Raw genomic sequence first — 16,420 nt, 5'->3', positions numbered from 1 at the left:
CACTCCCCCTCCCCGCCTCTCAGCAGCCCCCGGCCCCGGGCCGCTCCTCCCTGCCCCCAGAGGGAAAAGGCTTTTCCGAGCGAGGAAGCGCAAGCGCCTGCCTGGGGCCAGCCCTGCCCGGCCATGATGCTGCCCGCGGCCGGTCCCAGCCCCGGACAGACCTGCGGGGCCGTGCTCGTCGCCGCCGTCCTCCTGCAGTCCATCTGCGTGGCCGTCACCTTCCTCTACTTCACCAACGAGCTCAAACAGGTTGGTGGGGGAAGGCAGCGGGGCCGGGGGGCCGGGCACGGACGGACCCCGCTTTCTCCCTTCCTCTCCCGTCTTTTTTTTTTTTTGGCCGAGAGAAGGAAGGACGGGCGGCGGGTGCGGAAGGGAGCGCAGGTTCGCGATGCGAGCGGGGCTGCGGGCAACCGTGGAAGGGTTTGCTGAGCTCTGCAGACAAAGGGCTTCGCTCTGGGGGGGCCTGCTCCTTGGTCCAGGCTTTCCTCGGGCCGCGGGGGAGGCAGGCAGGGGACGGAGTTCGAGGCGAGAACGCTTCAAAAGTTTCTCCCCTTTCCCTTAAAGTTACGCGGTGTTGCAGAGAAGTAGCAACTGTGCTTTTCGTTAGAGCGCCCAGCTCGCTACCTCATCACACGGCCGTGCCCCGTCGGCACCGCAGGGGCGGCAGGAGCGCTCGGAGGAGCTGGAGCCGCAGCTGCCTCTGCCAGCTGGGCAGCCGAACGGACAGCGGGGGAGAAACACTGGGGAGAGCGGAGGTGCCTTTTAAATGCCTCCTCTAGGAGAAGACATAGTTTTAAGGCAGTGAGTAATCCCAAAGGAACTTCACCCAGACGGCAAACACCGCTGAATTCCTCAGAGCGACTTGTAAAACCCCCGTCGTGTAGTCTAGATGCTTTGGTCTCCTTGCAGCCACCCTTCGAGCCTGCTAGCTCCTGCTTAACTCTTTCCTCCTCCTCCAAAAGATCATTTGCATTCCAAGAACATTACATTGAGTTGATAGTTCCATGAGCCTTTGTGTGTGCGGTCCTGCTTTTCACTGACCCTTCTAGTGCTCAGGGTTTCCCCGAGCGTCTTGCCCAAAATTTACTACACTGCTCCAAGTTGTACCGCTACATTGGTCTCCCTGGCACAAAAGTAAACCTAACCACAGGTAAGTGCACTATAGTTATACGACTTCAGGAAGTATTGCATAAATGTAAAAATGTTATGTTACCCGTGCGTTTATTCCACACCAGATTTAATAGGTGGAGTCTTCTGAGATGCCAAAGTCCTCTGTGAAGCAAATGTTAAAGGGTATTACAGTATTCTATAATACAAGCCAATGCGCCTATTTTGGAAATGTATAAAACAGGTTTTCCTGCTCACTTTGTAGCTGTGGCTGTCCCATATTTGGTGACATGGGGGAGTCACAGAGATGTGCTGATTTTATGAAATCAGGTTACATAATACTGATAATGAAGAAAAATACATAAATGCATTCTCGTCTCTTCATGCATATGGTTCAGAGTTCTTTGCTAACAAGCTTGCCAATCTAAGTAATTAGTAACCACACTTATCTTTCCCTTCCTTTTATTCAAACATGTACACCTGGGACACAACCACATCTAGTGATACTTACCCAAAATACAACTTACTCTTTCTGAAGAGTAACAAGCCTGCCTTTGGTGTGAAAAGCTAAATCTAGCCACACTGAAGTTCTGCTGGGCTACAAAGGAGGGTTGCTGGCTCTGGAGGGGGTACCTTAAGCACATATTCTTGCATGTGCCATCTGGTGCGCAATAAACAAGGAAAAAGCTTATCTAGAAACACAATCTGCTACCCCCACATCCACATGGTGCATGTGGAATAAATCTCAAAAGATAAACTGCGATTTTTGTCTGCGCAGCTTTCTTCCCTTTGTTGTTCACAATATCTGCATTCCTACACCTCCACCAAATTACTATGGCTGCACAAACTGCAGATATTTTTATCTTTACAAAAAAAATGTCTAAGTAGCAGGTTTTTTTCTCTACAGCTGTAGTAGTCTGGGGAGGACTATGAGCATGACCATTTGTTTAACAGTTTTGCTATGGAAGGAAGTGCTGAGACACGAGCACAATAAAGTTCATTATGCTTCAGGATACAGGGCTGCAAGGAAAATATCCTCAGACTTCCTTCTGTTTTGAAAACATAGTCAATGCACTCCTAGAATAGGAGAGAAGCTTTACAAGATAGCGTTCCTGCAGGACTTGTGTTCTCAAAGACCTCAGTGCTACAGATAACCTCACTGGAGTAAGTCTTCACCACCCTGATGCCTTGCTTTCCCTACCCATAGAACAGAAATACCAGTCCTTCAGTCCCATACGGTGGTGGTGCAAGGTTGCATTCCCCGAAGATTTCAAAATCCGTGCAAAATACTGTTCCAATGCCAGGCTAGTAAAGTCGTTTGGGGGAAAAGTGTGCAGGTAAGGAGAAGGCAGAAGCGCAGGAGTGTTTGCTTCCAGATTGGAGGGCAAAGCTCAGAGGTAAACTGTAGCAGAGCTGTCAAGAGAATAAACAGTAAGGTCTCAACTGCTTTTTTTTTTTTTTTTAAACTCATCAAATTGCTTTGTTATAGAAGCTAGTATAGTTAAATCTGTCAAAGCCCTGAGTTTTAAGTGCAGTTTTACCTTAATAAGCACACAATTTTAACCACTTCAAGTGAGTTCTTGAAACAAGAAACCTGATTTAAGAATATCACTGTACTCCTCAGCAAAGACAGAGAAACCTTCACCAGCACTCGTAGGGGTGGCCCCATTTTACTCAGATGCCTCCAGAATACAAAATCATTTCAAGTAATAGATGAAGCACAATGGAGTCTGCTGCTGCAAACTGAAGGTGCTGTTCAACACGGTAGGACTTGCAGGGTAGTACGGGGAATTCTCATCCTCCTGGAATCTCTTCCTAAATGCCTTTGTTTTCTAACAGGCAAGAAAAGCTGTGCTGAGGAGGAGGTGACTCCATTTGTTGCTTTCAATACCCCAGTCTCAAGGACAGCTGAAACTGGTACTTGCAGAATAAATGGATCTGTTTAGCAAACCAAACCACACTTCTTTAACATAAGAAGAGTGCAATTTAAGTGTTAACAACCAGAAGTCCATCTGAATGCTTTGCATGTTTAGTGCCGACTGCTCTTTCTTCCAAGTTCTGTAGTACTTTGCTGGCACCCCGAGCCTTACCAGTCTTTACAGCTAATGCAGCAGCAAAGGAGTTGAAAGCCACCAGGAGCTGATCTCTGCTCGCATTTGCTGGAGACAGCACACACAGGTTACGGGCTCGTACATTAAACAACAGCGCCAGCTGGAGTTGTCTCTGTCCCTTATCCTGCAGGGCTTGGGAAGAGCTCTCCGCTACCAGAGAAACTCCCAGGCACATTCCCTTGGAGCCGACAGGAGTTTTGCCACTCTCATCAAACTCATTTCTTTCTTTTTATCGGAAGAAAACGTCCTTCCTCTGTCACTAGAGGGTATAGACATAGGCCCATGTCACAAGCATTCCGCATTATAATTTTATCTGGACCCAAATGTCACTTCTGTTGTCTGGACTTTGTTCCGAACTATTAAGTCAAATACTGTTACAGAGAGACCGCGGACTGGATATGGGGAGGGTATGGTATGGATATGTATCACTGAAAGCCTGGGTTGTAAGTGGCACTGGCTGAATGCAAAATACTTTTAAGGTCTGATATTTGATTTCATCCTCAATAATTTGTGAAGAAAAATCCCTTGTGCAAAAGAAATGTTTTTAATGCAGAACTAGAGAAACTAAAGAATTCACTACACTAGTGATTTGGGTATTGAATTTTCACAAAGCTTATTTAGTTGAGTGCTGGATACCAAATTTGTGTCTGTGGAGATAATGTAAGTATATTTTTGTGTATTAGGTATGCCATCATAGTTAAATAAATATGTAAAATCAGGATGAATTATTTCTGCTATCTGTGTAGTCATAACGTGCACCATACTAGCAAATGCTTTAAAGGAAAGACAGCGTGTTCCTAAGCATAGTGAATTTAGTGACATACCACAGCTGAACATCTGCGAGCTCATCACAGGTGAAAAATTGTGGCTTTCCCTTCTGCTGCAGCTCCAGGACACATACTCCAAGAGCGGCATTGCTTGTCTCACCGGGGAGGAAATCGGAAATTTCATCCAAAACTTGGATCTAATTGAAAGCGAAGACAGAGTGGCTGATCCCTGCTGGCAAGTAAAGTGGCACCTGGGAAAGTTAATTAAAAAGGTATTTGGGAACCGACACGCTGGAACAGTGTGCTTGGTTCTATTACAATTCAAAGAATCCTAATAGCAGAATAAAGGGAGGCTCTTGGATGGTTTTATTGCAAAGCAATAGTCAAGCCACAGCTTCAGCTGCAGAGCGCTTGCACTAAAGCCAAAAAAAACCCATGACAGTGGTTTCACTGCAATCAGGAAATAATAAAGCAAAGACAATCAGTTTTTACTAAGCGAATTTCAGTGATAGGTTGGCTTGTCTGAAATACCTCAGGGCAGAAGTGTTTGACTGGAGCTTGTTTTCTACCTGACCGTAGAGATCGTAGTGCTAGCAGAGGTGTCAGTCCCTCTCTGGAAATACAGGGAGACTGGCATGAGAAAATGAGATGAAATGTAACATGGGGAAAGGGAGAAAGGTGCCTGAGGAATGGTCTAGTCATGAGCTGCGTAATGTATTAGGGGAGGAAAGAGCGAGCGAGAGAACACGGCATCAGGCACAGCACCTTCCCAGCTGGCCATTCAGAGAACACCATCTCCTGCATGACTTACACACAATACATATAATTTTGGCTACAGAGAAGAAAATAAGCCTGGCTGAAAAATCAGAAAGGCTAAAATCTTATGGAATGGTTTTCAAAATCCCATCTCCGGCACATTAAAAAGCTCATCTGTAAGAATTCACTTCTGGATAAAACTTACCTGGCAAATCTTGCAGCCCAGAACAGATCCTCTGTTTGTATTCAGAGATCGCGGCTCATGCAGTGGAAGTTCTGCCAGTGAAGTCCCCAAGCTTCTGCATAAAGAAAACAATGTTTTATTTGGTGGACAGTTAAACATCTGATATACCCACTAGCTCCCTGATTGCTTAAAAAAAGATAGCCTGGGTGCTAGAAATAATAAATGATGATGATGATGTTAATAACAACAACAACAACAACAATAATAATAATAGATAAATAGAAATGTGGCATGGCAGAACCCATCAGTAAGTGGCCATACAGGGCCCATGTTAGTCACCCAGGTAAATAATCTCAAGCCATCAGCATGTTTGCTGCAGCTGCACCACCATCAGTAACCAAACTAGTTCATTGCAGCAGAGAGCAAACAGTTATAAAGAAGGGGAATGCACAAAGCAAGATATGCTGGCTTAAGAGCTTAGATAGGTAGATATGTAGAAGTATAAAAATAAAGGAAATTTGATTTCTCAGAGCTAAGATCTCACAGAAGTGCACACTGCCAAGCATTCTGCAAATGGAAGTTGATGCTTGTACACTGTATCTCTTCTGATTTGAGAAAAGCATGAGGGTCAAGTTTTCCAATAGGGTTAAAGCCCAAATGGCTGAGCTTTCTTGAAAATCTTTTGCCACGTATTTCATTACATAAAAGATGTGAACATAGGAATATTTGATTACAACAAATTAATAGGCTTTTTATTTGCTTGTTGATCAAATCCAGAATACCCTTTATTCATGAGTTTGAGAAAGGAGTATCTCTTTCCTGCACCTATCAGTTTCTGCTGACAAACTAATTCGTTTTCTCTGTGTTTGTTGGCAGATGATGTCAAGAAGCTACGAGGAAAACATATCTGCAGTCAACGGTATTATAATAATTTTATTATCTGTGGCAAAAAGGAGCTCCTGGTGGCACCTGATGTGTAGTCACTCAGTTTTTTAAAAGTGCAGAAAAAACTGACTGAGATCTCGTACCGGCAGCAAGTCATCGAAAAATGATTACTTATTACAGAAGGCAAATTTTTGGGAGCCAGAAATATGGTCAAGTGTTTAGAGCAAGGTGACCAAAGTGGATGCAGAGGACTCAGCTTCTAGACCGCGGTCCCACAGTGTTACGGGGACATTTAAACAGTCTGCCGTCCCGGGAAAGAGCAGTGCTGAACTACTGTAAGCAATAGATCAGTTAAGGAAGAGCTCTGCTGTAGCTCATACAGCTCTAAACATGTTGAGCGAAAGCATTACAACCTCCAAGTGGAAATTCGGAGTAAATGTTATGAATACTTAACCATAAAAGAGACGATCACGAATGTGAAAATCTGGTACTATGGGTTATTTTAAGTTGTCTAGTGCTAATTTTGGGGTGGGGGAAGGAGAAAAAGGAGAACAAAGAGGCATATAAAGACATTTCAAGGAGAGCAAGAGCAAAAGAGAAATTTGAGCCTCACTAGCCACTAAATAGCATTCAGTCTATGACTTAGTCAATTAAAAAAAATGATATACACATTCCTTAAAATCAGATCAAATGGGACAGATGTACTTACCAGGTGGCAGATGTGCTTTCTTACCTCCTTGCTTCTAACTTGAGGTTCCATTTCTGTCTTTCCTTAGTTGAAAGAACCCTGACGCTGTCGCACACCGACGGGCAGCAACCGCGCAGTCCCATCAACAAGATCGCGGCGCATCTGACGGGCAACAGCAATAGGAAGAATTCCCTGTCCCCACGCAGTAAGGAAAAACCTTTAAAAACAGTTAAAGATCACAGAAATGACTCTCTCATTGCTAGCTTCGTGCTTACATACGCTTTTTAATACATTGAGTTAATAGTAAGAAACAAATTATTAAAAAGTCTCCTTGTCCCAGACAGTGTTTTTTTCAGCTAATTCTCGCAGAACAGGGAGAAAGCCTGTGCCCTCTGGGTACCTCCCTGACTTTTCTTCTGGAACCTTCATTAGGGGGAAAATAATAAATAACCTTCTTCCTAACGTTAAGTTTACCTCTTTTCTTTCCTTTAATTTCCTTCTGTTGGTTCTGTGAGTCCCAGCTGCTATGGTGACAGACCTATTAGAAATGCGAGACAGAGGCAGGAGAGGCTTGACGTTCAGGCCATATTAATGAAAGGCTTGGTAGAGTTTCTACAGCTTTGGAGGGTATCAGACACAAATGGCTATTTTAACTTTGTTACTAAGTAACACTACGATGATTTTTCTCTTACTTGAGAGCAGAAAAATTTAAAATGAAGGTAGTTCACATGAATTGTCACGTAGAACTAATCAACTCACTCCTGGACCTTCGCATTGTTTTGGGAATGGACCCAATAGCCTCTGGGAAGAACAGGTTTCCTTACTTCGTTGTTAAGAACCAGGCTCCCCAACTAGCAGGCACCTGGCTTCACTACCGGGCTTTTAATTTAACATTTTCTCTCCTTTTTTCTCAAGTAGATTCCACGCCCAGAAGAGGGAAAGGACAAAAAATAAACAACTGGGAATCATCAAGGAAAGGCCACTCTTTCCTGTACAACGTGGAGCTGAGAAATGGCGAGTTAGTCATACCCCAAACGGGCTTTTATTACATCTACTCACAAACTTATTTTCGTTTCCGCGAAAACGAGAACGAGGATTCAGGTTTGTTGGCACAAATCAGGAACCCCAAACAGCTTGTCCAATATGTTTACAAACTGACTAATTACCCAGAGCCCATTTTGCTCATGAAAAGCGCAAGAACAAGCTGCTGGTCTAAAAAGGCAGAATACGGACTTTATTCCATCTACCAAGGTGGTGTGTTTCAGCTGAAAAGAGAGGACAGGATTTTTGTGTCTGTCAGTAATGGTGACATAGTTGACATGGACAAAGAAGCAAGTTTTTTTGGGGCTTTTATGATCGGTTAAAAGATGAAAATCACGCTCCAAAGGAGCCAGTTTTCCTAGTCAGGACCAGCTTAAAATTCTATAAAATAGGGGATAATAAGCAAACACTGTAACAATACCGACAATACCAGACTCCCCTTTCTCAGCTCACTCAGCACAAGGTCCGACCATGCCGAATACTCTCCCCCCAGGCCAGGAGGGAGCCGCAGCAGCTGGCTTCAGCTGCGGATGGTGGTGCTTTGTGCAGGCACGGCCACCACGGCTCACTGCCCAGCCAGGCTGGGGACGTGCGAAGATTTCTTCCACCACAGATGATACCTTCGGCCAAAAACCCAGGAAGGTAAGCGTTCGCCACCACCTGTGCAGAGATGCTTCACGCCAGCTCAGCCGTGGCGGGCGGGATGGAGGATGCTCTGTGTCCGGTTACTCGAGGCTGGGACTGGACATCAAATTTTATTCGTGGTCTCCATTGGGACCCTGTCTTGAATATCTCAGCTCCTGTAAGGAGCCTTTGCAAGTACTGCTTCCCGGATGCTCGTGGAATTACTCTAGAAGTTTTTGTTTGAACCTGAGTTTTACAAAAGTTGAAAGGCCGTCAGAAACTCAAAACTGCACGTCTTCATCTCATCTAACAAAGCACTTAAGCACCTAATTAATTTTAAGCACACGAACAGTCTGACTAAATCAGGGTATTTACATGCTTGAAATTAAATAGGTGCTTAAGCATTTTTCAGGATCACGGCTTGAGTAAACACATTAGTCTGTCTTAATCAGGATATTGTAGATAAAAACAGCTGCTGAAATGGCACAGAAGAGGTTTTGAAATCAATCAGTATTTTTATCAGCACATTATGATAGTGCCTATTTACTTAATTGCTGGGCTGCAAAGATTTCACCAGGCTTCCAATAGGTTCAGTAATGTAGTTGCTGTTACACTTCTTGACAGCAAGTACTTGATCCAGGAAAAAAGGTGTTTTTCTGTAGATACCAAATTCTATTAGACATTTGCCACAAATTAAGCATGACATGGCTCTTCCATGTTTATTTGTACTGGCCTGTATTTGGTAGGATGTAATGCAGAATAACACACCCCAATGACTAATATTTTAAGGAAAACAGACACAACTATCCATACTTAAACAAGAGCTGCAGACTTAGGTAATAGTGTTTTGGTTTTGTTTTTAGGAATGGGTGGAAAATTTTCATAATTTTTTTTAAACTATAATTTTTGAAAAAACTGACCACTATTTTTTTTTAACTCTATGAGTAGGACTATTTGTTATTTAGAAAAAAAAAAAGGGGACAAAAAAATTTGCCAGTGTAAGCTCTGTGGGCTAAATCCACAGCAAAAGTCAGGTAGCATAAATCAGCACATCGCAGCATTGTCAGTGGAGCGATACCAGTTTGCACCATGAATGCATTTTGCCCAGGCTCAGAGAAAACAGTGGGGAAAAGAAGGTGAAAGTGAAAAAAAAATTGGAGGGAAAGGCAGGCAGTTGTTTTGCAAATGTTACTTTACATCAACAGAATGATGCCAGGAGAAAGTCTGGTTGTCTATTTTTTTAATACACTAAGGTTGCCGTGGGAACCCTCGCATTCACCTCCACATTCTGCTAATTAAATCACTGTACAGCCGTTGCATATGGGCCTCCTGAGTAAACATGCATCGGTCATCGTACTACTTTGTAAGGAAATGAATAGACACAAGCCCCTGTGTTTCTTTTGTCATTCAGAAAAGCAGGTACGATGGTTCACTTAAATACCTGTGTTTGAGCAGCAAGAGAAGAATTTCAGGAATACCCTCCTTTTGATAGATTAGGGCAAAGAAATACACTGCCATAAGCCTAAAACGAGGAATTTTAACTTTTGCCTGCTGTTTTAACATAGCATCACACATGCTGTTTTCAGTGGTAAGCAACCATGTGAAATTCTTCATCGTTTACTGGAACACTTTGGTTTGTCTCATTCTCAAATCGTACGTTTCAACAGAGAACAGAAAATATTTCTACAGTGTTCTTTCTGATTTCAGTATTTAATTCAGAAATTTTCTGCCTGCCAGAAAAGCCTAGAGAGAACAAAGCCGTTCCCTACATATCTGGATGCCTGCTATATTGGAGAAATTACTTTGTAGGTTCTCCTTTCAAATGGACTGGGCTTTTCGATCTCTGTGCAGGACTGACCCATGTTATCAGGTTTGAGGTTGTTTTTAGCAATTTATTATATTGAAAAGTTGGCTTTGTTTTTTTTGAAATGTTATTTTAGGAGCTTATTTGAAACGAAATTTATTTGAACTGTGAAAACGTATTTCGGTTTTACTGGTGGCAGCTTAGTCGGAAACCCTCCCTATGGCTAAGAAGTGATTTGTGTAACGGAGGAGTCGTGGCTGCTAGAAAGGACTGGAAGGAAACCGCAGGGACTCCACAAACTTGTAGCTGATCCTAAGACAAACTGTCTATCAGTCACACACAGATTTTTTTTGTTTTCTCCATGTTCTCTCCTCAATTCTCAATATATAACACCATGCTGGCTGTCACTTAGGGAATGCTCCCTGGCATTATCGTCCTTTTTTTATCTAAATGTACATATTCTTGGTCTCTGCGTGCAGAGCCTATCACAACAAGGATCACACCAAATAATCATATTTTATTTTTGAATAATCCAAAGGCATGCTTGCCAGATATTATCTTGGGGAGAGATGATCGAGCAATATCAGACAGGACACATTTGAAGATGAATAGAAAGATATAGCAACTTCTGTTTGTACATTTGCACCCTGAATCATACTTTTCATCTCACTTTACGTTGAATGGCAAATGTAGCAAATTTTTATTTGTGGGTGTAGGTTGTGGTAACATGTAATTATTGTAATTTTTTACTACATGCATTTTATATAAAACATTTTTAGTAAATAATTATTTAGTCTTGCAGTGATTGTTGGTGTCATCCTATGGCTTCCATAACAACAACCCGGTCTGAAGTAGTATCTCTGACATTGGTTGGTATCAGTTATAATCCGTTAAATGCCACAAACAGTTGCAATGCACAGGACATCATACATAACGCAAGCTATTTAGCAGTGCCATATCGTGTAATGCCATATAAGTGGCTTCCAGACTCCAGTTGGTGAACAAACAGCATCTGGAAGCAGTACGCTGAAGGAAACACTGAAAATGATCTCATGACCAGAGACTACAAAACCCCGAGCACTTCCCTTGGGGTCCTTCTCATGTTTCTGGGCTTTGGCAATTACTTAAGCACTGGGAAATCTAGTATGGAACCATCTAATTCTCATCCATGACCGAACTACAGCAGAAAATATATTGAATTCAGCGGGACAAGGACCATTTACACAGACACTGTAAAGCAGCAGTAAACTGGAGATCCCCTAATGTTGCAAACAAATGCAATCCCTGCTCCAAAAGCAAACACGGGATATCGTTTGGTCTGTTCACGCCACTTCTAAAATTTGCCCCGACCAAAAAAGGGTACGAAACCCAAGCGAACCCTGGAAACTCGACACGAAGGCACCGTCGAACCTGACCCCCAGCCCTGAGATGGGAGGGGGGCTGGTTTGGTCCTGCCCGTGCAGAGAAGGGCTACGGCTGGAGCAGCAGCGAGCTGCCGCAGCGCGGAAACCAGTTGCTCCTGGGGCACAAACCCCCAGGAACATTGCCCCCACCTTAGCCACTCCCAAGGGCTATTTCACCTCCGCGTGTCTCCTTTCGACATCACCTTTCTCTCGGCAGTTCCCAATATTATCTTGGTCTCACCGTACTGGGCTCTGGCAGACCCCCGCATCGCCGTTTTACGCACCGCGCAGCTACGTGATTAACAAAAGGATGCTTGCCTCCCTAACGGACTCATAATCTAAATACATTTAGCCGGGTGTTTAGTGTCAGGGTTTATTTGAAATAGATGGGCTCGCCTCAAGCCTCAGTAATGGGATGCTTAGGTCCGCGCGTGCGGCTCTCCCCATCCACACCGAGACCCGCTGGAACCAGTATGTCATTGCCGGGGAGGAGCAGCCCCAAACTGCAGGGATGCCCAGACGTTTTTATAAAGAAATTATTCCTTTCATAGAGGCTGCTTTTATTTCGGCACAGGGTTCTCACTTTTCTGGTGTTTCCATGGGAAAGAGGACATGCCAGCTAACTGGCTTTTATTGTACCTTTCATCACCTCATGGAAACGGACTTCTATTTTTTGCTTCCCTTTGGCTTTATAAATATAATTACTATTGTTTGTATTGCAGCAGTATTCACTGCCCAGGCAGGATCAGGGATGCATTTGCTGTACTCCATGCAAACAGTTAAAAAGCCTGATTCAGACACCAGGATTGTGAGATTCATAATTGTAGTTTTCAGGTTACATCTAAATATTAGGGTCTAAGAAAAGACTGAATGTCATGATCAATATAGCATAAATAAGCACACCGAGACAAGATCTCATTCATCCCTCCAAGGCACTTTGTGCCACTCAGTAGCAGAAATGGAAGATAAATTAGGATATCAGTGGCTCTGATCCAATTTTCACAGGTTGGGATTTTTTTCATGTAGAGTTGCATGGAAGCTTATAGAAATTTTCATCAGAATCATCCCAAATTTGGTTCTCCGTAACTCCTCTGTATTAACAAACTGCAACTGCATACTATGCATGTCGCATGTTAAAAATCATTAAGCTTTCCTCTGATTACCAGGGTACCACAGTGAACTGCCTGACGACTGCATCACTGCTGCTTCGTTGTACCACGCCTTTTCCCGAGACATTCATAATCTGAACCTATATAGACATTTCCATTAGTTTCTTCTGAAAGTTTTAGAGGCGACATCGAGTTGGGACACTGGGTTGTGACAGAAATGCTGTCGAACTGCTCGCGGTCAGTGAGACGGGGCTGCAGCTTATGGCAGACGCCTGTCGGTTTAAGCAGCTTCCCATTTTTATGGGCTGTTCTACCAGAGTTAATATAAAGCACACTCCGTGTCTTTGATGCGCATAATACATTCGCACTGAACACATCACATATACAGCACTCGCAGCATTAGCAAACCTTAGGGAATCCAAAGTTGTTCAAACAGCCTTTCAGAAAGCAGCAATTTAAACACAATGGAATCCAAGGCACAAACTCCTCCTCAAGATACTTCCAATTTGGTCTGATGATTGTGAATTCTTCAGCTCATACTATTCTTGGTTTGTATTGAGTCATAGGTGTTTAGCCCATATAACTACTGGGTGAAGACAAAGTGGATTAACTGCAGATTTGCTGGTGAATTGCGCCAGGTTATCACTCCCCATTTAACACAAGATAGAAGGATCGACAAGAAAGTATGACCAGGAATAATTAACTATGCAATCCCATCCTGCATGTTCTGGCACTAACAGAACTCAAATCATAATGAGTATTAATAAATCCATGTAAGTCAGGTGAGCGTTTCCATCGAAAGCCAGGACAGCTTGGAGTCAAAACCTGCAGATCTTCTTTAGAGAGAATGTCCAATGATATTAAAAAAAATACAGGATACATCTACTACTCTTATGCTAGAAATTGTTTAATAAACAAACACTATGTACTTTTAACCCCCAGTAAACATACCTGTGACTGACGAGCCACGCATGTTCTCTCTCCACGTGGTGAACAAGTCTAACGAAGAGGGACGTTAATGCCCAGCGTGCGACCTCGCGGCACGATGAGCTGAAGCACGGCGAAAAGCTAACTCTAAATCAGATGCCTCTGGATTAGTGGTGGTAGAGCACAGCTTTGCTGATTAATACACTAGCACTATTTTGAAGTCTTGCTTGCAGATGTTTACTGCCATATAAACAACTGTAAAGTCATTTGAGCACATTCTGGGGGTTTAGGTTATTAAGTTGGATTACTGCTATTTCATCAGCACTACTCACTGATGATAGTTGCTAAACCGTAACCTTTGAAAGCATACACCAAATGCTACTTTCTGTTCTTAAAATACATTTATAATAAAAGTCAAAACACGTTCTGCTTCTAGACATAATAAAAAACCCTGCATTTTCTTTTCTGGGAATTGTTGGAGGTGCATCATTTTTACCTAAGAGATCTCTCCTTGCAAGTCTGTTTTCCAGTTTCTTCATCTCTCCGTGATAAAGCCATAATCATTCTATAATCAAAGCCTTCAGATATTTCCATGACAACAAACAATGATATAAACAAGAATTAAAACTTTAGTGAATGAGAAGAAAATGGAAAGCATGGAACATTGGAGAGAGATTTCAAAACTCCATAAATAGAAACTCTCGTCTACCTTACCTCCAGTGCTCAACACAGCTTTAAAGCTACTGAAAAGAAGCACCAGTATTTTAAGAGTTCCATGAGAGGTAAACGTCCATTATAATGTGTTTTTCTAAAAATATTTTTTTTAATATCTGTTTTGTTCATACGTCCAGTTAGCGGATAAAACTGTGAATAAAAAGTACTTAACTTCTGCCTCTTTCTCTCCGTTTCTCTCATCCTAATAACATCGGTGACTTTAATCTTTTCTGCAGTTGTTAAGGCAACAAAAAAGTACTGTTCTTGCAGTTAAGGGCTAGTAGATAACTTCTGCAGCCTAAAGCCACCTTCTCTCACAACTCTTACATCTTCTTTCACCACTGTCCTTCAGAATGTGCAAAGCAGAGGCAGGAATTCGCTATCGTGCAAAGTTTGTGGGATGTCAGTTCTTTATATCCCATTGAAATTTGGCCTGCGATTGCCAAAGAAATCAGAAAGAATCAGAAAACTGGAGCTGCTTTTCTTCTCTCTCAGCTGACATCTTTTCTGGCCCTGACCCCATGAAGGAAAAGCAGCCAGAGAAGCCCTTGACTCATGATACCCTTTAAACGAAGGGGATCGATGTTGCTGGATTCAAAGCACAACTGCCATTTCTGATCCAAGGGGCTCATCACTCGACGCATCAAACTCCCAATGAATTAAGTGTTAATTTGTTGCTTTACAAGCTCAAGTTGTCCGGAGTATATAAATCTGGTGCTACCTCACTTTTGGCTACTTGATTTTGCTGCACACACCTCAGTTCAAGTATTATTTCAATAAGTTTGGGGGTTTTTTTCTTTTCTGGAAAAAAGAAAAGAAAGCTTTTCTCTCCCTGAGGAGAGGGAAAGGACCATTTTTTTTTTACAAGATACAGCTCAGCAAAACCTGGAAGAATTTCATGAGAATGAGGGATCCTCTCTACACAGAAAAGTCACATTTATAGCTTCAGGCCATTTCCTCAGCCAAATATCAACATCCTTCAGCTAATGCCGCTGTTCTGAGAGTTTATCAGGGGGAAAAAAAAAAGAGTGAAATAACTCTTTATAATAATACAAAGTATTTGGCAGCCTAAATACAGAGGCAGTTACCAGCTCCTCCATAATATAATGCAACTTCATGTGAATTAGATGGGACACGAAATTCTAACATGAAATAACTGTACATTGGTGGCATGCAGCCTGTGATTTTTCTTCAGAAACATGAAAAACAATTATATAGGCAGCTGGATAAACAAAGTGAGAAGCACGTTAGGCTCTTCCTTCTTTTCAGCTGCAATTAATGTATAGCCATCCCCCATAAAATTTAGCAACTGCTGAGTAACTTGCTACAAAACTGTCTCACGGTTCAAGAGCAGCAATGATGAATACTGCTTCCAATGAAACTGCAAAAATGTATCATCCAAACAGGATAGGGACTCGGCACTAAGGCTGATGCTTGCATTATTAAAGTAAATTACAGAAAACAGGCAGATTCAGAGACACGGGCAGAGTAACACAGAGGTGCGTCACACCACGCTTGTGCTCCATCCTCAAATAAAGCTCTGCAGCCACCAAATAGCAAAGCTCCCGACGGCATATGCATGTACGTGAGTGCGCCCTGGAAAACCAGGCCAAACTGTTTCTCGGCTGAATCGAGCTAGATGCCGACGTGGATTCAGAGCACCGGTTGGCACCTGAGAGATGGGGTACAAGGGAAGGGGTGCAGCCCCTCTGGATAGAAAAACAGGAATGAGAAAAGATTGTGCTGTAGCACGCTCCGACGCTTTGCAGGGACTTTTGACTTGCTTTGTGGGAGAGGAGGAGATAGGTACCTTTTACAGGTGCGCTGGGGGTCACTTCACCTTCCCCGATCCCACCTTGCACTGCTTCCATCTTATTTCTTCGGGGGTACCCCGTTATCCTTCGGCAGCAGGTAGGAGTCCGCAGCTGGGGAAACCCACCGTGGGAACGTACGGGTGTGCAAAGGGCAGAGCGGCGGACGGCAGAAACGTGCTGAACTGAAATTTAATTGTAGGGAAATCGCACGGCAGGTGGTGATGACTGCGGCTTCGCTCAACCGGAGCCTGCCAACATCCAAGGGCAGAGGAGAGAGGAATCGCAGCCCACCCCGGAGCTCCGCATCCCCAGGACTGTCCCCCCCCGGGGGGGGGACCGCGCACCCCCAGCCACCCCCGCTTCCACAGGCAGAGGGGAAAGCACCCTCCGACACCCCGCAAAAGGGAGGGGAAAGCACCCTCCGACACCCCGCAAAAGGGAGTTAAAAGCACAACCACCCCTGCCACCCACAACTGGGGACCGCAC

General features: G+C 43.5%; 1 protein-coding gene across 1 annotated transcript; it reads left to right on the top strand.

The window, feature by feature from the left end:
* Positions 1 to 126: 126 nt before the first annotated feature.
* On the top strand, positions 127 to 7,862 carry TNFSF10 (tumor necrosis factor (ligand) superfamily, member 10). The gene is made up of 5 exons (XM_010572903.1): positions 127 to 249; positions 4,105 to 4,257; positions 5,802 to 5,844; positions 6,587 to 6,703; positions 7,414 to 7,862. The coding sequence occupies exons 1-5, from the start codon at positions 127 to 129 to the stop codon at positions 7,860 to 7,862; spliced, it is 885 nt and encodes a 294-aa protein (XP_010571205.1).
* The last annotated feature ends 8,558 nt before the right edge of the window (positions 7,863 to 16,420 follow it).

Source organism: Haliaeetus leucocephalus, unplaced genomic scaffold, assembly GCF_000737465.1.
Source record: "Haliaeetus leucocephalus isolate CR32 unplaced genomic scaffold, Haliaeetus_leucocephalus-4.0 Scaffold362, whole genome shotgun sequence".
NCBI lineage: Eukaryota > Metazoa > Chordata > Aves > Accipitriformes > Accipitridae > Haliaeetus > Haliaeetus leucocephalus.
This window is presented reverse-complemented; position numbering and strand designations above follow the sequence as displayed.